We start from the raw sequence: 24,162 nt of genomic DNA, 5'->3' as shown, positions 1-24,162 counted from the left end.
TGGATAGTGGTGACAAAAAATGGTGAACACGGTCTTTATTTAAATAATTAACTATCAGGATCCCATGACTTGCAGTCTCTGAGTTGTCTTGCCACAGTCCTATTCAGTGCATAATGATATTTAATGTCCTGCCTCAGTATCACTTACCATTGGGTGATAATTTCTTAGGAAAAAGCCACAAATTGCTTTCTTGAGGGATTAAATAGTGGTGGTGCTGGTTAAGGTGATAGGCAGTTCTCACCAATTGACAGCACTTCCACGGTGGTCTTGATCACAAAAGAGTGACCCTGTTGTCTCTTGGTAAGAAAGGGAAAAAACAAGTGTTTTCTTCCTTTATGCTGAAAATGTTGATTTTGGTTTCTCCAGTTAGCCTGTCATTCACGGGTTAAAGGCTCTGAGAGGCTGCCTGCAGAGACATCATCTGCTTCATAATGCAAGTTGACATGTGGGGTTTTTATTAAGGTACTGTGAATGTCTTAAAGCAAATCACAGTGCCATTATGTGATTTAATTTGCCGTTGTAATGTCCCGTCTAAAACAAGGGCTTCTTTTTGTAAAGTGTGTGTATGTGTGTGTGTGATGCTTATTATTCCTCTTTGTAGGGGAGCTAAGTTAGTAGCTTCTTTATCATCACTACTGGAAGCAATGTCTGGTGTTTTGGGGTTGGTTTTTTTGTTGTTTGTTTCTTCTTTCATGTTCTTTCCTCCCCATTCTATTCCTCCTTACAGAAGAGGTAGTGAACAGATTGGTAGTAGCACTTATTCTTGGGACTTTACTTGTATTTTAGTTCAAAACATAAGCTTTTAGTTCTAGGTACTGCATTTACCCAAATGTAGGGGAGAGACAAGTGCATTAAAGGCAGGGTTTTTTCAACTTCTGCTTCTACATTTTGTTTTCAAGTTACAATAGTGAGAGATAGTATGGATATTACAGGAAAGACTGGATAAATTGTTAGTTTTATTGCTAACACTTCTAAATACTGATTATTCCAAAAATGTTATGCTGCTCAAAAACTAAGGTCTTACCAACGTTACTTAGTTTTATAGTCTAGAGCTCTTGATGGAGAACATCAAAGGCTTTATAAAGAAAGGAAATAAACTCTACTCATTTTTTTGAGGGTTGACAGGAAGACAGGCTGCCAGGAGCTGGAAGGTGTTTTTTTTTTTTAAAAAAAAAAAGGCAGAATTAATGCTTATCTTCCTGTAAGAAGGCTTGACAGATAACGTCCAAGGGAGAAGATTTCAAATGAAACTAATGCAAGTAAAATGTTGCTGTGTAATTACAGATGTTACTGAGTTAATTAGTATAACCCAGTTGTAAGATGATTTATGGGTGGTTTGAATAGGTGTGTAAGATCAGAAGGACGGGTTTTCTGCTTTCTATAGCAGAGACACTCTGTAGTCACTTTTTATATGATGATGCAAATCATATAAAGCAAGAGAATTAATGGACACAGTGGATTAGGAGGTTATGGGAATTTTTCATAGCTCCTCAAAGTGTCTGATTCGGCCTTTCCTTCCACAGGGGCAGGAGATTCAGTCTCATATTGTCTCATACTCCCTTTTTGAGTATTAGAAGGCTTAATAGAGACTCATTTTTATGTGTATGTTCAGTTACCTTTTAACTTACTGCTATGGTACAACAGTTTTATAAATTTATTTGCTATTATATCCTGTATGGGGCATTCGGGGTACTAAAATTTGAGAACATATTCTGGCATTCTGTTGATCTGTAATCTGTTTTAAGGAGGCACATGCCTGGAAACTCTGTTGTTTCAGCAGAGATGAGTGGAAGTGTTTCTGGAGCTCTAGAGTAGAAGAAAGGGTAGTTGAGAATCATGAAGATGTTATTGGAGGAATAAAACAAGTAAATTAATATTTGTGTGAAACAGACTGTTAGAGATTATTTAACATGGTACATACTCAATTTTCTCCAAACTGTACTGTGCTTGTTACTCATTTTGGTGGTTTTTTTTTTTTTTTTTTTTTTTCCTTCAGTTCTATAGGTGCTGGTGCAAAAACAGTTTAGCAATGGATCAAAGAAAAAATGATAGTTTTGTCCCAAGTATCACACAGTTGGAAGACTTCCTAACTGAACATGACTCCAACGTTGTTTGGCTGTTAGTAGGTAAGGTGAATCTATTCTGTTTTGGTTAAATTTTTTTGTGTGTGTACTTTTAAATGTGCCTCTTTAAATGCTGGCATACCAATATCGAATTTCTTAACAAATTAACATTAAAACATTGAAAATAGATTTTTATTTGTGATACAGCTGTTTAGTGAGATATGGCAATGCTACTTAAGTAATTCAGAAAGAAAAAATACGGAACTGTTTCCGATACCAATCGTGCTGCAACACTTGGGAGGTAAGTCCAATGTGCAAAGGACGATGCTCTATAACTGTGACTCTGCAAAATAAGAACTCAGGGAGAACTTCTCTCCATTAAATAAGTTTTTTCTAACACCAAAGTAAGCTGGTGATTAATTGTAATACCATGACAAAGGATTAGCACTGTAGCACATGACAGGCAGATACAATAACTTTGTTATACCAATATGTACATATCTGTCATTTAATGCGGTATAGTTTGAATAGTGATACAAAAATTACTGTGTTTCATGACATAACTTCTAGACTAAATTGTGTGCCACAATAAGCCTTTAAGCCAAACCATCGTGTACTCGGTTATAGCTGTTTTTGTAAATGTGCCTAATTTAGGTATGCTGATTTTTTATAACACTACTGCTATTGTTTATATTTGTGTGTAGGTACTTTTATTTTCTGAATCTATGAACTGGTGGGTCAGAGATAGCAAAATAAAAATTAAGTTGTATACAGGTCCAGATGAGGGTGCTAGAAGTGTGTGATGAATTTGGACTTTTCCAAAAGTAGATAATACCTGCTTTTCAGCCTTGATTCTTGGACCTGGAGTGAGGGACAGCGCAGGAAAAATAACTTTATTTTTTGACTTCTGGGAAGTTAAAGCATGCCTGTTGGCTATTGACATACTGGAATTATTTTTCAGTAGGCCAGACTGAATGAAAAGGACATGGGCAAATTAGCCAAGGGCGCTTTCTGAATATTATTTATTTCACTTTTAATATGTTGACATGGAAAGTTTGTACTCAATATAAAATTCTAAGTGTAATCAAGATGAAAATAAGGGAAGTCACCATGCTGATAGTTGCTCATGGTAAAATGAGCAGATGCGGAACAGATCTGAAAAATTTGTCTCTGGAAGCTTTGACTTGAGATTTTAGAGATGCTCGGGTCTTTCACCAAAGAATAAAAGTGTCAAATTGCAGCCTGCAGAATTTTCTTTCTCTGGTTTTCCCTCTCTGCACTGGATTCTTAGAGCAAACTGTTAGTAATTCTACTTGGAAAGTATGTAGGATATAAGCAATTCTATTTAAGAGCTGTAATTTAAACCAAAAGCTTTGCTCAGCTTTCTTATTTGCTTGAATATATTAAACTTACAAATTTGTGCTTCACAGAAGGGTGGGTGAAACTTCAAGAAATAATATAGTCCATCCCTTTTTCTAAGGGCAGATTGACCTGTATACAATTATGCAGTTTTGGGGAGCTGCTGATCTCTTCAGTTGTAAGAAACCACCTGGTATTCTAGAAACAATGACACAAACAACAGAAAAAGCTGGGTAGCCTCCTGTTATTATGAGGTTTGGATAGAAACATACTGAAGTAATATTTATTAACTGACCCAGTTTCAACCAGCCATTCCGCCTTTGCTTTCGTCTGCTTACCTGTGGCATCCTGTTACAAGAGAACAAAAAAAGATGTCAATAGTTTATTCACCTGAATCCTGAAACAGCTAACTATTGATCCCAGTAAAAGAGGTGATGAATTCTAGAAATGAACATGCTCCTCAAAGAGCTGTTGCTCAATTCTAGAATAATTTCTAAAAATCACATGCAATAAAACTTTCCAAATGTAAGTTCCAAAATGTAACTTCACTGAAGAGGCTTTTAAAATCAAGAATATAATAATGAGATGAATAGAGTTTATGGGATCTGTCACTTCATAGTGGAGACTAAATTTGGCGAGGGAAAAGAAAAGCCTACAATTTGTGACAGAGGTGAGACAAGTGGTAAAGGCAGCAGATTAGGACCATAATGCCTGGAAACTGCAGTAGTTTGCTGATTTTTCTCAATATATGTCACCTTAAGAGGGTACCTTCTTGGCTTTAGGTATCTAGAAGTTAAGTGTGTAGTTGAACTTTAATCTCAAATTAAGTTTTATTACTGGAATGAGACCCTTTGAGTGTGAGTCATTCCACCTTTCTGCCTACATTGATAGAGGACCAGCAGTGAGTAGCTTACTCATCTGAAAGCGAGGGGAGGTAAACGCTGTCCTTGGAGTGTGCCTTCACTGAATGCCAAGAGCAGTTTCTCTCGTGGGGTGTAGCTTTAGCCCTCCCTGCCTTGTTGCTGTGTAATCACCCACACAGATTTGATTTGTTTTGCGTGTCAAGCAGCTTACCTGCCCGAGTGTATGAGCTGGTTGAATTTTGGCCACACGGGATCCATTTTCCACTAAGGAAAAGATCAAGTCGTGCAAGTCTTTCTCTTCTACCTTCTCCTTATCTTTCAACAAAGCACAGGCGTTGTTACAAAGCAGTGGAGCATCCCACTGCAAAAAAATTGAGGGGCAGTGAAAGGACAGGTTGGTTTTTTTGTAATTTTTTTGTGGGGTGTTTTTTTTTTTTTTGAGTAATCATCTGAACTCTCTGCAGAGTGAAGGTGTCATACACGTATGCCTTTCTGCACTTCAGGTTTCCCATAAAAGGCACAATAAATCTGAGTTTTTCAGTATGAAGTGTATACATAAATGAAAAACTTCTGTTACAAAGTTCAGCTAGTATAATGAGTAGAGATACCTCAAATACAAAATTTGCTTTTTTTCCTACTCTGCTTTGGATGAAACAGAATGGTAATTATCAGTAAAGTGAGTTAGAACTAGTCTGTTCCCTGGCAGTCCCATTCCATTTGGGTTTGTCCTTCTGGAAGCTTTGAGAACTCTTGTAGTTAGAAATAGGTTACTAGCTCTTAATCAACCAAAGTAAAAATTACTTTGGGGATTAGCAGACCTAATTTTTTTTTTAACATGTTTCTCATTGGATTGCTATTTCCTTTTTTTCCTATCAAATTCCATGCTTGAACTGTTGACAGATTTCTGCTAACCCAAGGACTGGTACATTTCTTTCAGGATACAACAACTTAGGAAATGGTTTCAGATGTGATAATGTTGCTTCCTGTGCTAAGATATGAAAGACTAGAAATTTAAGTTACAGTTCGTGGTTTGGAGAAGGGTGGAGAAGGAATGTAATATGTCTTTTGTTGTGGTGGTTTTTTAGGGTGTTTTGAAATAAATGACCGTGTGAGATCATGCATGTTATGATTTGATCTATGAAATTTAACTGCTTGGATGGTAAGGGATGCAATGAAATATGTGTTGTCTTTTGAGGTCCTCAGGAGGGCAGGGGTTTTTTATATTGGGAAATGAAAGAGCAGTGAAGAATCTATACTTTTCTGAACTTCCCATTTCCCCTTCTTTTTTCTCCCCATGTCTTTACACCCTTCTCACACCATCTCTCTGAAAACACCGATTAAAATGTCCCATCAGTTTCAAATTTTTTTGGAGAGTAGAAAGAATGTTCTTATGCTTTATAGTCTTATAGGTAAGGCTTTTATCTAGGTCAGCATACTTCAAAAAATATTTTAATTCATTTTAATCTCTCAACAGCGACAATATTGTCTTGTGGATGGATTATCTACCTAACTTATTATAATTCCCGGAACATTGGACTCATTTTAACATTGGTTCTTAACAGATTATATAAACATGGCTACATCCATATTGGTAAGTTATGATTACTGTAATGCCACTGTTTATCTACTGCTTTTTATTATACCTCAATTTGCTAAAAACTGTTAAGTAAAATGAAAGTGTTCCTTTGTTACAGTAATTTGAAAATGACCAGCATGGGTTTAATTTAAGAAGAGAAAAAGTTCAATATCATGCTTTAGGGAAGGATTCTTGGTGTAGGTAGAAACCCACCCCCTTTTTCATTGAAGTCTCTCATTATTTTATATTAAAGTTCACTTGACAGATTTTTTAATTTTAAGTCAAGTTTACTTTTTTCTGTTCAGTCTGTATACTTTGTGTACTTTCCAGTACCCTTTTTTCAAAGCCCTTTAATCATAATGGTTAGTGTCTTAAAAGAAGATTGACCTCAGTCCCCCATGGAACCTGAGCCGCTTCTGAATTTGCCTCATAATTTGGTGTTAAGGGGTGCAGCTTCCCACTCTCCGCACCTTTGAGGTGGGTTGTACGGCATCTGAAGTGTGGGCAGCAACTGCTGGAGTGGGCTCAGAGGGGCACAGTAGAGTCTCAAGTCTCAACTCCCTGTTATGGCAGCGTCCTTCCTTTCTAAATAAGCTGTCAGAACAACTAATCATGTTAATCCATACTGGGACTGTAGAATTTATACTGCCTAGAACATTTGCATCAAAATCCATTAACTTTTTTTTTAAAGCATTTTTGAATAAAACAGGTCAGTACAAATCACTTGGGCACTTACCCACATTACAAAAATATCTGATGCTGAGTCACAGAGGGCTATATCCCACAACCTCACTCTGACTGCACTTCTAATTTTCTTTCATTTATTCTTCCATGCCTTCCTCTGTCTGCTTCCCAGAATGACGATGACTTTAGTTCTGGACTTTTTCTGCAACTATTGATCATAAATGTAGTGAAAACTTAAAAAAAACCAACCCACCCACACCGCCTGCCAAAGAGACCCCTGCAATAATTTGCTTATGTCTTCAAGAATTTAAGAACTGTAATCCAAACAATTTTCAAATCCAACTTTTTGAACAGCAATATAGAGGAAATACTTACTGGCTGCTACGCTTGATCTATACGCTTTTATTAAAATTTCTCTGTGAAATTGCTATTAAGTAAAGACAGCTGGAAATAGCTGGCCAAATATATGGTGTTCTTTATAAACTTAATCAGTGAGAAGAACATAACATAAATTAAATCCCTTGATTTACAGCTTGGCTTCAATCAATGTTGATTTTTTTAAAAATTTTTTTTTTTGTTTTAGAAGGAGAAACTTACTTAACTTTCTGTGGGTGAGGTGAAAAGCCTTAGGAAAAATATGGGCTATGGCATTACCTGCTGGTCTTTTCATGCTTATTAATGCTTGTAAACACAATTTGTCATAATAATTGGACTGAAAACTTTATAGCCATTTAAAATTTGAAAAAATATTTTGTCAGGAATCTTTATTTCTCTAATGACAGTCTTGCATACAATGGCTTGATACTTACAAATGTTCAGAATCGCTTTCTTAACTCTTTTCACAAGCTTCACAAGGCACCAGAATGTTCCTGAGTGACTAGTGTGTCTCAGGGGGTTGGTTGTATTCTTGGGTGGTGCCAAACCCAGCACCTTTTAGAGTTGTGTACTTTTTGTCTTGTATGTTCTGAGTCTCTGATTTCCCTTCTCCTCTGAAGTTCAGTGTGTTTTCAAAGGGAAAACTCAAAATACCCAGTAAACACATTTCAGATAATTGAATACTATATTCTGCCTGTTCAGAAAATAAAGCATCAACAACTTTAGGCTAACTTCCGATAAACACTTTCTCTCACGCTAGGTTCCTTTTCGTTCTCTGTGCTGTCTGGAAAAGTCATGGTTCGCGAAATCTATTTCATCACAGAAGACATGTCTATCAGGTACAGATTTCCAAGGGAGTCGCTCTTCTAAATAGCGATTTCAAATACAGTAAATGTATATGTCTAAATAACACATATCAAAATACCGTCTTACAAACAAGCAATAAATATAATTATAAATGTTAAAAATAAACTGATTCTTTTGATGGTAGTATTTAGACATTCTTAGATACTTATGTTGTTAGCTCATTTGCAGTTTGAGCGTTATCAGTTCAAAGTGAGTACTGGATAAGATTCTATTGTCCTTAATATTTGTAAAAAAAACCACTTTAGAGTCTGAAGGAGAACTATTTTTCATTAATGTCTTTCACTCCCTCATGCTCCTGCTCTTAAGTCTGGAAAATTCATTTTGGCCAAGTAGTTTGCATTTATTTACTGGAATTGAGAATAATTTATTTCATGAACCACACACTAGCAAATAGTTTGTAATTTTGATTCTTACTGTTAAATACAGAAAGCCTTGAGAAGGCAATGGATGTGGGATTTTATACAAGTTTCAGCTAATGCAGTAATTGTATAATATTATATTGTATGCTTTATGCTGTAATGCTTTGTGCACTACATTGTACATTGCTTGTACACTACTGCAGCTGCAGATCTTTGCACTGCATAAGGCAACATGTCATGCAGCTGCACTTAGGATTTTGGATTATCACTCTTAACTTCTGTTTTATCTAATTTATTTGATTTAGAATTCAAGATGGATTTATCATATTTCGCTGGTGGAAGATGTACAACCCTAAGCAGAAACAGCATGGTAGGTTTCTCAAAAAGGTTTCAAAGTTTGAATTAAGTTTATAGGTAGCATACATAAAAATACTTCCTTCGCACAATTGGATGTGTGTAATTGATTTGTTAATATGTGCCTGAAGTACATTGAATCATTAGAAGGTATGGGTTCTTTTGACTGGTTGATCTGTGTTAGTAGACTAGAACAACACAATGAGATAGATGCAGGATTCATTATCAGGGACTTGAACCCTCCTTAAGACAAACCATTATCCTTAATAGTAGCCTTCGTTAGCTGTAGTCTAAGCGTAATTGACCCTGTATTGAAGTTTATAACTATGATAAATAGAGGCTTCCTATATTCTGGAAGTGATTTTAGTTTCCAAGTTTTAGTGTTGTGCTGTCAGTATTTTAGCAAGAGTATTACAGTAGGGGATGTTCTTTAGTATTTGATAACCCTGTGTCTTGATGACATCTGTGGTCGTAGAAGTGGAGAAGTGTGAAAAATTCATTTATTTTTCTTCTTCATCTGTGGCTGAAGAAGGACTATTAACACCGGTGCAAGAGATTAATTTATCTGCAGAAAACACTGTGAGAAAACATAAGTAGCCTTGTGATGCGTGCTTAGTTGTTTATAGGATTAGAATCTGGTTGAATGAGTCTCGGGTCCTGCCTCTCTTGACTTTTGAAGCATCACAGCTCCATTGCTAATTCAAGGAGGTCCAGAAATGGTAACTGTCTACAGTTGAGGAGGGCGCTAATTGAGAGGGTCATTGAACTTTGGAGGGCTTTTTTTTCCCATCTCCCCTTTTGAAGTGGCCTCTGATGGTGTGAAGCCTCTTAGACTTGTCCGCAAGCTTGTACGGCTGTTGCTTTGTCAGTACCAACTCAACAGTGGTAGGAGTACTGCATACGTTATGGAGGTGAATATGAGACACCGTTCAATATAGTGATATGAATTAGGAAGGGTTGCTCACTTCTTTTTATTGAGGCATTACTAAGCCTCTGAGGTGATAGGACACAATTCAAGTTCTTTGTACCATAAGAAGACTAATTCAAAAAGTGGAACCTAATCTTAGAGTTAATTAGATTTTTCCAACCACAGGTTATTGTCCAACAGGTTTTCATAGAATTTTCTTCAGCTGCTAGTTAAAAAATATTTCTCTAGTGGCTGACAGAATGAAAAAATTAATTGAACTTAATGCAATAAAGATAGTTGTGTCTGTCTTTTATGGTCGTATTTTTGCTTGGCAGTATTGCAAGGCTTGAACCTTTTCTGCTGGCATTAAGACTGCGTAATTAGTGGACAAATAATCCAGGTAACCAAGGAGGTCAGAAGTGTATAGATGTGACAACAAAGTAACGTAAATAAAATACTCTCTTAAATAATTACTCGTTTTCATAGGAAAAATAAGCTTGCTCACTTTACATTTTGATTATTGAGCAGAGATGCTTTCATTTTTAATCTTAAAGGAAAAATAAAATTTTCAATGATTCTTAGTCTCTGTTATATATTCTTCCAATACTTTTTAATCTGCTTGATCGCAACAGAAATACCTGTGCTTGACCAAATTGCTGACGGTATATTGCATCTTAAAGATTTATGTTTTGTTCAAAGATTACTCCCTTACAGCTGTCACACAGAATGATTGGAAAACCTGTTGTAGCTTGACATTACTGATTCATACCTTTGTTTCAGATCCTTCATAAAACAAAAAACCAAAATAGACCTGAGATTTTCCTATAGAAAAACACATAGGCTGAATCAGGGCTATTAACAATCTAAAAATCCCACCAGATTTTTATAAAAATACAAGCCTTAAATATTTTAGTGTTTTTTGCTTGGAAAAAATACATCTTATGAAGACTTAGATATAAGCAATAATGATTCGTTTCCGAGTGTTGTAGTTTTTTTTGTTTTTAAGTTCTGTAGCTGAAGTGCAGGGTGCTCGTAACAATAATGAAATGCAACGGGAATGGAATTTTGTTTTTTGTCGTGGTGATAAACTTAAAGTCCTGTTAGTGTAGAAATAATATGACCTCATTCTATTTTTTTCTGAGAAATATTTAGAGTATTAGAGGAGGGTTTTTTGTGCACAAAGGGGAGGCTAGTGAAGGATCCTGAAATACTTGGAGGCCTTAATAAGGGAACTCCCTTTCAGGTCATTTCAGGTGTCTTTGACATCACCTCTTTGGTAAAGGGCTGTACTCGATAATCCAGTTTTCAGTGGTAAGATTATCAATGTTAAGCACCATTACAGTTGTACGCAAGGAGCTGAACTTCAGCATGGGGACATCTTAAATTTCCTAAAAGCTATCTTTGCCTGTTCAAATGTACGTGAAGCTCATATGTGTCTCCGTCTCCTGAAGGCATGTGCTGAAGGTAGTGCAGACTCATATATTCCCCACTGAGCTTGGGGGAGAATGACTAGAAATTCATTTGTATATTCAGAGGTTTTAGAATCGGAAGGAGCTTCAATGTTCATCCAACCCAGTCATACAAGTTGTAAAGTTTTCCCTGGAAGTGAAATAAGTGACCTTTTAAAAAGACTGAGTGATGATAAGTACTTGACACATTCAATATGTTATGCCAAAGTAAAATTGTTTTTAATGCTAGGAATTACGTATTCAATCTTGATATAACTTCAGCTTCCAGGTTGTTACTCCTGTTGGTGAGAAAAATCCAGTGTTTTTCCACAGGCCCATGGAATATGTTCATGTGTTATTGGGAATATTTTTCTGATAACTCCTTTCTAATCACATGGCTTCTCAGCCTTCTTCCTGAGGAGCTGAAGAATGTGGCAGTGCCTGCCAGTCGCTGCTGACTCGCTGAGATCCACTGACTTTGCAAGTCTTATGAGGATACACAAAGAAATAAAAACTGAGCAAGGAGCATAATCTGAGGTTTGTCAGAGAAGAATGAAGGTTGTTAAGAAAAAGAGGCCCAACTCAGAGAACGGTTTCCTACGCTCTGGTGTATGTACTTTGCAAAATGCTTTATGGTATACTCTTCCTACTGAACTTCTGGTAGTCAATATGTGTTTGTGATCAAGAGTAGATTACAGTAATGGATGCTAGGAAGCATGACTATTAAACCTTTGTGTCAGAAAAAGGAAAAATTAAAATGCTTTGCATTCTGTTTTTTTTCATGTTTGTTTTAAAACAAAGAGAATTATTTTGTTACCATTCTTCTGAGAAGATGAAAACTAACGTATCAAAATTGATGCATTGTTTACCTGCCCTCTGGAATCTAAAGTAAATGTTGCTCTAAGACTTGGGTTGCACTGTAATTTAAGGATGCTTCTCATAAAGACTTAATCACAGTTCCTTGCATAAGAGAAAGTTTGAACTACAAAAAGTTTGGATCATGATTATTGATAACCTGTAGTAAAGTTTCATTTCCTGCTGTGGTTTTTTTTTTTTTTAAAAGTTCCTCAGTTTGACCCAGCAAGTGCAATCTGTTTTTCATCGTGGTGCTATGTTTGTACTAGTCATGTCATACCAATGTTGAAAGAACTTCACAGGAAAAGTCAAGTATGTGGGTTGTCTTCCTGCCTTGAGTGTTAAGTTAAATCATACTGGGACTTGAGAGTAGGTTTTGTAAACACTTGAGAAATGAAAGTGGTTTAGGAACAAAAGTTGGAGGATTATGTTGTGAATAGGGCACACCCAGATGTCTTGGCTTAAGTGCCACAGCAGATGATCAATTTTCATATTGCAAAACCCCCATTGAAGGGGGGAATACTGTTTTGAGAACCAATCCGTCTACTTTTTATTGACAGGAGTGACTTGTTTCATGTTCCCATTAGGTTTTATTTAGTGGGTATATTTATGTTGAATTGTTTGGTAGGTGTGATACAAAGATTTGAATAAATAATAAATAAATAATACATGTTGATTAAACTCTGTAGGAGGCAAGTGTAAAAACCTTGGCTATGTTAGTCACCTTGATTCCAACAAATGTTGATAAAACTTCAGTATTTTGCTATCAATCTGGTAGTTACTTTTACACGACCTACATATATGCTTCTTTGAATCATTTAACTATATGACGTTCAGGTGTGCGTGTCTCTCTTTCCTTTTCTTATCTTTTCCAGAAGTCTCTTAGGCAACCGGAATGGTGTGTGGAAGTCAAAGCTTATTTTTGTTATTAGGAAAAAGAGACAGTTGTCTCTTTAAATCCCCTTTAAAGAAATTAATTGCTACCTATGATTTAATTTAGTTAATGAAGTCTAATGCTTGCCTTCAGGAATTGAAAAATTACATTTATTTGTGCTCTTGATTATACTGACATCTCCCAGGTGAACAATTGTGTATCCCAATCTTTGTCCATGCCATCCTTTGCATCTATCTTATTGATGCAAGTTAACCTTACCAATGAATGGATTTGATAGTGCTTTTATGAAAACAGGAAGGAACTGAAACTGACTCATTAACTTTTCTCTCTGGCTCCTGTTGAAGAAAACTGTGATGTCAGTGCTTTCTGGAGACTTATTATACATTTACTTTTTTTTTTTTTTCTAATGATATGGATATTTCTGGTAATTTAGGTTTGAAGGGTAAAAGGTGGGTTGCTCTTGTTGGGACAGTGTGTTGTATAGATGCATAATATCGGGGGACAGATGAGTTTGTTAGCAAAGAGGGTGCATTTAATAAAGCAGGTGTGTCTAAACTTTGGCTCTTGGGCAGCTGCATTTCTTCTCTTGACCCTGACCACACCACCAGCAGTGTTTACTCTGACTTTTTAATTTCTAGTGTTTGTGGGAAATGTTGCCTTCAATTTGCACCCGCTGAGTTACAGATTGGGGACTGCTCTAATACCTGTTGATGCTTCAGCTTCCTAAAGTCTGTTTGACTTAGACCAGGTCAGGTTTTAGAGCAGCTCAGGTCTCTTGAGTGAATGTGTAATGGGCACCCTTTCAACTGGGTAATTAGGGGGAAATTGTGTGAGCTTTTTCCTCACATTAACTACATAATTAGGTCATACTATCTAAGGCAAAAGTATGTCAAAGTGTGTCACAAACAGCTCTATGCGATCAGCAGATGTTAAACTAGTTTTTAAGTATCAGAGAGTCAAGCTGATATCACCGTTAAAATTTTAAATTTGTGAAGATGTTGACTGATTCTGCAAAATGAGTATGCTTCTTGTTAGTTCTGCTTTTTTCCCAGTTCAGGCCTGCTGTACCACAGAGCTTGGCTAGAAAACCATTTGGGTTTTGATATTGAATTGGTCTCAAGTACTGATATCTGTGCTAAAAAGGAGAAGTTGGCACCGAGGCTTCTGTGCTGTGCGTCAAGAGAGATTTTTGTTTGTTTGTTTTTATATATGAGACTGAATAAACCTCATTTACTGTTTTGTGCAGCTCCTGCCTGGATTTATTTTTGGATTGTGACTTAAGGGTGAAATGCCTTTCAGGTTTTATATTTTGCATGCAACTGTCTTATTTGCAAAGTTTTACTGATTTGCTTCGAATGATGTAATTATTTTGTAGAGTTTTTTACTTTTTAATATGTACTTCAGCAGCTGTTCACTACTGTGTAGATTGTTTTTGCGAAATGTACATATTTGAAAAACTGTAGATATTGCAAGGGAATGTTGGAATAGAATTAGAAACTCTTTTCCTACTATTTGTTTAGATCCAAAGGCAGAAACACGACTGTATATTATGGTGAATGACTTTGAATTTCATGTGTACAACCGTTCTGAGCTTTATGGACAACTTCAAGAACTGTTTGGCTTGGATCCCACAATAATTCCAGCAAAAAAAGATGATGAAAAAGCACAAGTAAACGGGAGGCAGAGAACACATACCAATCTTGAAAGGTAAATTATTATTCATTTTGCTATTTTGTTGATGTTTTGTTCTGCAAAGTGCTAAACTAATTGGGTAATGTTTTGTTAACGTATGCTCTGGAGGCCACAGCTGAGAGAGAAATTGCACTGACAAGCCTGACAGTCTAAATCTTTTTACTTTCCTCAGACTTCCTACCATAATAATTAAAAAACACAACCAAACAAACCAAACGCTCCTTGTTTAATGGTCAAAGACAGGTTGAAAAATCCATTTGAAGTACGATGTGGAAAGGGAGCATGTGTTGAGGAGCATTATGCTTGCAGAATAATAATGGTATTGCTCAGTAGAAGTAATAGCTGCTCAAGATACTGAATAGACAAAATGAGAGGATCTCTATGGTGTTGGGAGGACTTACTGGTTTTTGAGCTTTAAACTCGGGCTGATTTCACAAGTTGTCTTTTTAGAAGTGTTTGTGTATATCTACACAAACCTTCTTTTCTTATTTTATTCCTCTTCTTGGAGTACCCCAGAAAGCACAGTGCAGGTCTACAAGGAGTTCTTCTACATGGCTTATGTGTAGTGGAGTCAGATGTTCAATAATAAGCCTCTCTTTGGGCAGAATCACACCAGACTGATTTATTGGACTGCTGGCCAGGCCAGTATGTGTTACTAAATTATGTAGTGGGCAGCTGCAGGATGCTGTGGCAATCCCGAGTTTGGGTAAGGGCTGTGTCTCTGAGCCAGTCTCTTCATGTTTTCATCTTACGCCCTTATTGACAGGTGCAGGAAGGACTTCTGCCTTTGGGGAGGACGTGTCTTGGAAAACAAAAAATCCCACACCGAAGTAGGAATCTTTAGAACAGACCAAGTTCCCCCGAGGAAGATTTATTTAACTATTGCTCTGTGTTAAACATGGCGCGCTCGTTTTCTTCCTGTGTCAGCTCAGTTTACCAGCACCCAAGGTGTAGCCGCGTGTGCTTCCTGCTGTTCTTCCAGGCTCTGGAGGAGTCTGCAGTAGTCTGCTAGCAGGTCCCTTACAGGAGACACCCCTGTGGGAAGGAGTGTTCCCTGAGATCTGGGCACGAAGACCCCTAGAAGAAAAGGTTGGTTAGTTCTTCAGAAAAGACAAAATAATAAAAACCATTTTTTCCCATAGTGTTAAAGTAAAAACAGAATCTCAAGACCCTTCTTCTTCATGGAGATCGCTTATTCCAGTCATTAAAGTCAATGTGAGCACGGTAAGTGAAGAGACCCTGATAACGAAAATATTTAGCTTAAGTATATGCTTAAAAATCAGGCTTGCCATTCATTTTTCTTATACGTTCTTTTTGAGGTTTTGTTCTCTTTCATGCTTTAAAAAAGTTTTAAAATGACACCACCAGCACTCCCCTGACACAGTCACAAATCCTGCTGGTGCTGGTAGAAACATGGTTATGTTCTCTGTTGTGGAAAATACTTGTGTCTTAGACTTGTAATGATTTCAAGTCACCAAGTAATTAAGCTAGGTAATGGGTGTTGTACGATGTGTGGTGTGTTGGGTTTTGGGGAGGTGTTTGGTTTTTTTTTTCCCCCCTTCTTGTTTCTTTTCTTCCCTGCATCTTTTAATAGGGATATTTGGACACGTTTCTTAAAAGTTGATTTCGCCTCCCCAAAAAAACAGGAAAACTCTTATTGAGGTGATAGGAGATAGAATATTGAGAGTTTAATGTACAAGGTAGCATTTTTAGATATGTACAGAATATGGCCGGGATTTTTGTTCATGGTCTTTATTTGCATATGGCTGGTTAAACTGCATTATTATATGTAAATTAGGCACACATATATAAAAAAGAGCAGTGTGTAATGAGTAATTGGGTTTTCTTTTCGATTTAGGGTCGCTTGGCATTTGGGAATCATTATCAGCCACAAACACTTTGTATTAACTTCGATGATGCTTTTTTGACATATACCACAAAACCACCTTCGAGCCACCTTGATCAGTTTATGCACATTGTGAAAGGAAAATTGGAAAATGTTAGAGTCATGTTGGTTCCGAGTCCAAGATATGTTGGTCTTCAAAATGATGAGTAAGTTTTGGGTATTTCTGTTTCCATATTATTTTATTATTTCTTTTACGAAAACGAAGAAAAGAATGTTGGTTGTGTTTCTGTGACTTTATTTTTCTTGGCGTGTTTAGACAGTTGGCATTTTTACCACTCTGAAGGTTTTAAATGTTGGATCTTTGAAACTATTTTATTTATGGAGAAAAGTACTGGTTTTCTATCTTACTGTAGATTTTCTTTGGTGTGTTCTGCTCTATGATTGATCAGAATCATAGAATAGTTTGGGTTGGAAGGGACCTTTAAGGGTCATCTAGTCCAATCCCCCTGCCATGGGCAGGGACATCTTCAAGTAGATGCGGTTGCTCAGAGCCCCGTCCAACCTTGAATGTTTCCAGGGATGGGGCATCCTGCGTCTGACTTTTAATTTCCTTCACTCAGGTACTATAGCTGTACACAGGCTTTGACAGCACTAAATTTGTAGGATAAATGCAAGGTTTAAGGTGTTGACTTGTGGACAGCTGATTTGCATGTGGTTTGGAAAATATTTTTATAAAATGGGCAAAAGCTGCACAATATTTGCTATAGTAGAAATCATGTTATTTTTCGAAGACAGATTGCTGATCCTTTTACCTCTGTGTATTCTGCGTAAGCAGGGTTATGCAGCTTTAACAAACTGAATGGTAGTAAGTCAAACAAAAGAAAGGGTGCTTGCATGAAGTGATTTGACACTAGGATTCTCATTTCATTACACTATAACCAGCAAGACATTTATGTGCATACTATATTAACATCCCTGATTGATATGGTGTGAACATCATAGCCAGAACTTTCTGCATTATTTTATTTAATGCTTACAATATCATATGTTCAACAGATCATTTGGACAAAACTGCTAAATTTTAAAGTCTTTCACAGGCATTAGTTGTTCAACAAAAAATCGATAATGTGTACTATTCTTGGACAATTGCGTGTATGACTTCATGTAAAATAATTATACCCATTTTATAACTCCTAAGCAACAATATCCAAAGAATAAATTATGGTGTTTGGAAATAAACTGTACATCATTTGACTGTACCTTAATTGGCTTTGTATCAGCCAAATACTGCCGTCTGTAATATGACTTTATATGTTTTCGAAGAGCATTCTGTGGATGTGTACAGAATCTTACTCTTCCAACATGACGACAAAGGAAATTTCTCCAGCTAATATTGAAAACAAACAAGATTAAAACAAAATAGGATTAAGACACTCAAACTATTAGCTTTTTCTCCTGCTTCTGCTAAGCATTTTCTTTTTATGCTGTTACCATCCCTGCAGCTCCTGATGGCTGAAGGATGGCATGTGTGCAGAAAACGTGCCCTGATTTACTGGGTAGATTCAACAAATGACCCAGTTCACTGGAGACAGGGAATGTTTGAGTCTTTAGAGCCTGCCCTCTTATGCTGCTTTGGCTTAAAAATGAAGCCAGATGTCTTAACTTTCAGAAATTCCTGCAGGCAATGCACATATAAAACCAGCTAGGTGACTTGATGAAATTTGTAGCAGACTGCCTAATCAATACAAACATCAAAAACCCACCTCGAAAACTGTCATATTATATTACAAACGGACATCTCAACACCTCCATCACTTTTTGCAAATAAATCCTCCAAAACACAAGGGAAAAAAAATTGTGCTAGGAAAAGCAGATCAAAGCAGAACAAGTTTGGAGAGCTGTGCTGACTAATTCAGCAGGCTCAGAGTGGAAGTTTAGGGTAGATACTGGGAAATACTTTTTAATGATGATGATAATCTCATTATCATTCATTGCCACTATCTACTTTGTTTTTGCAAATGGCCTGTGGTGGGGTTTCTATGGTTCTATCACCTCCATCAGCTAAGTCGGGCAAGGTGTAACTATTCCTGCTGAGGGTGGGTTAGGCGGCCTCGGTAGGTACCTTCGTCTCCCATTTTCTGTGGAGGTAGTTTCACGTGCCCTTTAAGCTGAGAATCCAGCTAAAAGAAGTGGTACTGTTGTCTTTTTTGCATGGCTGTGCAGTGAACACTAGTCATGGAATTCATCCCTATAAAGAAAAATATATGTTGATCTTAAATCTAAATTGGTTCTGCTACTGGGTTCACCACCTGTCGTTTATCACCTAACCTAAGACCATCCTAGGATTGGCATAAGGAAAGACACTGCTGTCCTTGGCTGCTGTTTTGTGTTTGCTATGGCCTGTGATGCTTTGATAATGTAAAACTATAAGCTGCTTCAGTCATCTACTATATATTTTCATATTCTTCCGAAAAAGGGAATCAAAAAAACTAGTTAGAAGACATGACAATACAGAAGAGAACTTTCCTCTTTGTGGAAAAAACCCACAACTGAACAGGCAAAAAGTTTCATACAAGTGTAGTGAGTTCAGAGAGATCAGAACAAGAGCATGAAAGAGAAGGGTTTAATGGAATATGCAGACACGGGAAAGATGTTCACCAAAAGAATTGGAGGGAAAGGACTGAGGAAGACATTTAGCTTCCACATGGGTTTTTGGTGTTTTTTTTCTCCCCCTCCACTTCCATTTAGTGTAATACCTCATAGCTTTCCTCCAGAAAGTTGGAGTATGGCAAAGGTGATAAGGATGACACGGCAGTGGGTGTTTTGACAGGAGGATTTGGCTATTCTGTCAGCTCCTAAAGCTTTCCTGCAGATCCTACAGCTAAATGACAGTTTCTGTTAGGCCGTGGAGTTAAGTCAAATTGTCCATCTCGAAGAAGACTTAGCTTGAAAATTCTTTGTAATTCTATTTAGGATAGTGTTTTAGATTAGAACAAAATTATTAATTATTTTAAGTCGGTATAAGTAAATGCTATTAGGAAGGCAGAAATAAACAATTGTTAAATCTGCCCTATGCATTCATACTTCACGCTAATTTTTATTAAAACAGTAATGTAGCTTCTCCAATGTATTTCTATAGGCCTAGGTAAATCTGTATATAGTGTTTTGAGACCTATGCACTACGTGCTGTCGGAGAGGGGAACGCACTTCATGTGAAAGGGATATAGTATCTTGTATTTCATGGAACAAAACATATACCAGATGGAGCAGCAGGGAGTAAGTATAGTTTGCCATCATGGACAGGCCACCTCGCGCTGTGGCTGGCTGACCTTCGTGGTGAAACGTTGAGCTGCTGAAATGAGATGCAGCCTTTGCCTGACCATGTGCCCTGCTGAGGGTATAGTCAGACAACGGCAAATGATTGTGTCGGCCGAAGAAGTTAGTGTCAAACTCCCAAGTTGTGCAGCTGGTTATGTTGTGAGCTTCCCCTCTCTTGCGTTACAAAGCAGAGTGGCTTCCTCTGAGCCCCTCTTGGTGGTATGCTCAGCTGGAGGGGCTGAAGTTAGTAACTCACGCTGCTCTGCCACGGTGTGCTTTCCAGTCTTGCTGACCTGCGTGTGCCTATTGAGGAGGGTGGGCAGAATAAACTGAGCTCTTCCCATGAACTACTATTTATATATCTCTAAATGCTTCCCTTCCCATTTCTATTCTTGAACCACTAAACAATTTTTTTCACATCTTGCTCTATTTGCTTCTCATTGGGGAGGCCAATTCAGTTTTGGGCAGAAAAAAGAAATAATTGGAAAATTGGGAGTGAGTAGAAAGTATTTAATCTTTTACTGCTGTCATTACTCTCAAAGTAAAATTGATTTTAAGGTTCCTGCTCTGTTGCTTTTGAAGAACTTCTGGCAGTACATGGGATGTGCATCTGCTGTCTTCCATGTTTTCCAAGCTTTCCTGCATCTGAGCTGTGGTAAAATGAGCAATGTGCTTCTAACAGGTCACACTCTTAGACCGTGTATTTCTGTCATTGGAATTTTCTTTTTTTTGTTAAGAGGTGACAATTTATAAAAGTGGCTGAAAGTCTTTTGCAGTAAAAATAGAATTTTCACATTATATTATTATTACTACTATAAAATGTAATATTATGTAAATTAACATGTGGTAACACTGTAAGACAGGGATTGTAATATACCAATATAATAGTGTTAGGAGAAGTGTTTTGTGTATTAGTTTTATCACTTAGATCCTTTTATATTGAGGGAAATGTTATTAAGGAAGAACAGCTTTTTTTTTTTTTTTTTAAACTAATGGTCTAATTACTGAAGATGTCTTGTCCCTTTGGTTTAGGGTGCTATTTTAGTCAGAAAACAATTAGCAGGTGAAAGAACAATATAGGACAAGGAGAAAGGAACTCTTGATGGAAAGAAACATTGAAAGTAAAACTTTGGTAGTTGGTTGTGGTTTATAATACTTGAGAAGTGTCTTCGTGGAGAGGAACCTGGTATCTTCATGCTTGAGTTAACTAAACTTTTAAGTTACTTTAATAATAATAATAACAACGTAATGATCAAGTTTTTTTTGCAAATCAGGGTAGACATAGCCTAGAAATGACTGCTGCCTTTTTAATAGGAGACTTGAGACCAGGTAGACTTGAATATTCACAGTGTTTATTTTCAGAAGCATATTTAGTCTGAGGTAGCAGATAGACCAGGAATCACAGTGTGATGGGGAGGGAAAGAGAAGAACTGACGTTATAACCAGCACTTCGAATTTAGCTTACAAACAGCTGCATTTGGACAGACTGTGGCGTGGCCTGGGCACTTCTGTCTATTCTGTCCAGCCTTCTGGTAATGTGGCAAGACCGATGCCTGGTAGATGAGGTAGCCTGTGGCTCTTGCAGGCAGCCTGCAGTCAGGCTGCTGGCAAGAGCAGTATAGATGCGGGGAGCTGGTGTCTTGGGATTGCATCAAACTTGAGTCTTGCCCACAAAATCTTCCTGGTTAGGTACCACATACACTGTATCTCCAGTGTTGGCTTGCTTGATAGAGACGGCAGTTTTATTGATGATTCCATGGTTTAAGATACTTACATATCTTACAAGTGAGCTACAAGTGAGCCTGACCTATGTAATCTCTTCCGTTATGCTTAATGTGTTGCATTTAAAATTAATTGAATTCATAAAGATTTATCTCAGTGCATTGCTTTTTAATCTTTATCTTTGCATTTTTTTCCATTACAGACCACCAAGGCTGATGGGTGAAGGTTTTGTGGTAATGCAGTCCAATGATGTTGATATCTATTACTACATGGATGAACCAGGTACCTTCTGTTAAATACAAAGATAAAATTTTAAGGGGTTTGAAGGCTATTTGTTTATTTAATTGTCTGGACTTGCTAGACAATTTCTTCTTTTTTTTTTTTTTCCCCCCCGCCTCTATGCTGAAAGAGTTAGTGTAATGTTTTGGAGCCAATAAAAGTGTATGCTTATGAATGCTTATAAGTTCATAATTTATTTTTTCTGCAAATGAAAAAAATTTCCACTGAAACAAATGGGAGAGAGTTCACGTGTTTCATATTTAGAAATTTTGCATTCTCTTTTGTGGTTGTTGTCAGCTTCTAGACCATTTCATGTAAGAAGCCTGGGGAATTCCATAGATGAAATAACTGTACATGTAGAACTAATGTTTTTATCAGTGAGTAGTTTTATACAGATGTAGGTACTCTGTCAGCAGTGCCTCGCACAAATCTACATGCAACATGGAAGCAATTAATCTTGATATTTATTCTTGAAACAAGTTATGTTTTAAGCTGTAAACTTAAATGATGTAGGTTTCCAAAAGCACTTCAGGAGTGGGGACAATTTATAGTCAATACCTACTGGGGTTTTTGGGAAGTTTATTTGATGCATCCATTTTTGAATATTGCACTTTTTCACTTTAAATCCAGTGCATTATATTACCACTTTATTTTGCTGGAGTTGTTTTGGTTTGCAAAAGCTTAAAGTATTGCCTGAATCTTGATCAAAGGTAACATGTTCAATAATGATGTATACTGGTGTAGGATAGGTGGCAATTTTGGATCGTTGCTCAATGACTGCTTAAATTTTTACTGATAACTCTGGGTCTACTGTAGTGAGTCTTCCTTTTTATTTACTTGCCCGTAGAAATTGTCTGTAGAAATGATTTTTAACTTAATCTTATTTGTTTCAAAACTTGGTTTGTAAGTAGGATTTGGAACTGAATGTGAATGCATGAAAGCCTGTCTTGGTAAAAAGCATACTTAAGAGATAAAACTGCTGTGTATGTCAGCATTTCACTGACATCACTGAGCAGTGCTTCAGAAAATCCTGAGAATTTTTGGCCATGTTCTTGCCCTTCCCCTGGGAGTCTGCATTGAACTGTGGCTTGATATTTATGTACTGTAGTGGTCTCAAATAAAACTGACATCAGGACACTCTAATTGTCTTGTGCTTAGCAAACATTTTTCATGCTAATTTGAAGCAGCTTCCTTTAATAATCCGTTTATTATATTATGCAATATAGGCCTTGTACCAGAGGAAACAGAGGAAAGTAATGACGGAGAAGCAAACAACGAAGACAGCAAATTACAGGATCTGCCACCATGTTGGGGTTTGGACATTGTTTGTGGAAAAGGAACAGACTTCAACTATGGACCTTGGGCTGATAGGCAGAGGTATTATCATGATTTACATCTTCAGTTTTAATCTTCAATATCTATTATTATTGAGAAAACATTCTAAAGTTTCCAGTGTGCGATTGCTCAGACTTCTAATTTGTATGGGGTAGACTAGGCAGTCTAAAAGAAGAGTCCTGCCACAATGGTTTACGATTAGTAAATTCATTGTTGTTTATCTTGTTGGCCTTCTAAAGTTAGGATCACTCAGTGAATTTTTATTATTAAATTAATAAATTATGTTCCTATTTTTTTGTGAACAGAGTAGTTTTACTATTTATCAAGTGGTACATACCTAAGGGTTTAACCTTTTAATTGGTTACCTTTAGACTTGTCAAGCTTCTATTAGCTCATGGATGGAAATACACTGCATATCAATGAGAAAATTTTATGGAAGAAAATAATCTGGCTATGAAAATAATGAGGGGGGAATCATTTATCCCTGCTTAGGAAAATCAACTGCTTGATGTGGTCTCCAAAGTATTTTTTATCTAGATATTTCAGTGACAAAATATTAGGCCAGAGCTCTACTACTGTTCTTCACTTAGCCCTCGATGTTTTGCACATGAGTATTTCTGGTGGAGACAATAGGATTGTTTAAAGAGTAAAGGACTATTAAGTAAAAGTAACATAATCAGTGCTTTCCCTCTTTTCCCCTATTAATTACAGATTGATGCTTCTCTTGGCCTCCATCAATTCTCCTGTGAAACTATTATGATTAATTGTCTCTTAGGAGTGTGAGGATGGCAGACCAAAGAGCAGTCATTAGATACTACAGTGTCTTAGAGAATTTAAGAGAAAATGCCAATTTCCAGAACAGTGCTTTGCCAGGAACATAAAGTCAGTGAATCATTAATGATATTTTTAATACTACCAAGAAAGCTCGCTCTGATGGTGTGCTTTTTATAATTTTAACTGGCTAGGCAGAAGGCAGTTTGGTGCCGATGCAGAGTGCGTAGAGTTCAGAGATACATACCTGGGAACACTTTGGCATTGTGCCATGGATAGGAGAAAGAATTTTGAAAATTTTGAATGTTTTAGAAGCACAGATCTGTAGGAGTTCTGTGGACTTTGTACTCTCAATTCATATAAGGGCTTCTAGAAATACCAATCTTTAATACATCATGCAATAAAATCCTGCGTTTCCCCAGGATTTTGAGAATGTGTGTTGTGTGGTGTTTGTGGGGGTTTTGTTGTTAGGTTTTTTGGCTTGGGTTTTTTTTTTTTAACTTTTAAGCTGCGATAGTGGTCAGGTGCTGGGTGCAGGAAATTGCTACCCCCCTTAAAGACTTACTTCCACCCCCTTGAGACCTATATAAGCTA

The 24,162-nt window shown here is 37.0% G+C and overlaps 1 protein-coding gene across 14 annotated transcripts in view; it reads left to right on the top strand.

Moving 5' to 3' along the window:
• Positions 1 to 24,162, top strand: part of BLTP1 (bridge-like lipid transfer protein family member 1) — a 129,229-nt gene that overhangs the window by 6,079 nt on the left and 98,988 nt on the right. For 12 of the 14 annotated variants that reach the window (XR_012673628.1, XM_075150228.1, XM_075150229.1 and 9 more), the window contains exons 2-10: positions 1,997 to 2,126; positions 5,760 to 5,876; positions 7,681 to 7,759; positions 8,452 to 8,516; positions 14,126 to 14,312; positions 15,440 to 15,521; positions 16,156 to 16,349; positions 21,386 to 21,465; positions 22,689 to 22,839. Coding sequence is in view for 13 of the 14 variants with exons in the window: in XM_075150228.1 (XP_075006329.1) it covers positions 2,030 to 2,126; positions 5,760 to 5,876; positions 7,681 to 7,759; positions 8,452 to 8,516; positions 14,126 to 14,312; positions 15,440 to 15,521; positions 16,156 to 16,349; positions 21,386 to 21,465; positions 22,689 to 22,839 (1,052 nt within the window). In the remaining variant the exon portion in view is untranslated. The remainder of the gene's footprint in view (positions 1 to 1,996; positions 2,127 to 5,759; positions 5,877 to 7,680; positions 7,760 to 8,451; positions 8,517 to 14,125; positions 14,313 to 15,439; positions 15,522 to 16,155; positions 16,350 to 21,385; positions 21,466 to 22,688; positions 22,840 to 24,162) is intronic. The other 2 variants (XM_075150238.1, XM_075150237.1) reach the window with 2 other exon arrangements.

The sequence above is a fragment of the Calonectris borealis genome, chromosome 4 (genome assembly GCF_964195595.1).
Source record: "Calonectris borealis chromosome 4, bCalBor7.hap1.2, whole genome shotgun sequence".
NCBI classification, from domain to species: Eukaryota; Metazoa; Chordata; class Aves; order Procellariiformes; family Procellariidae; genus Calonectris; species Calonectris borealis.
Note: the sequence above shows the minus strand (reverse complement) of the source record. Positions and strands in the feature narration are given on the sequence as shown.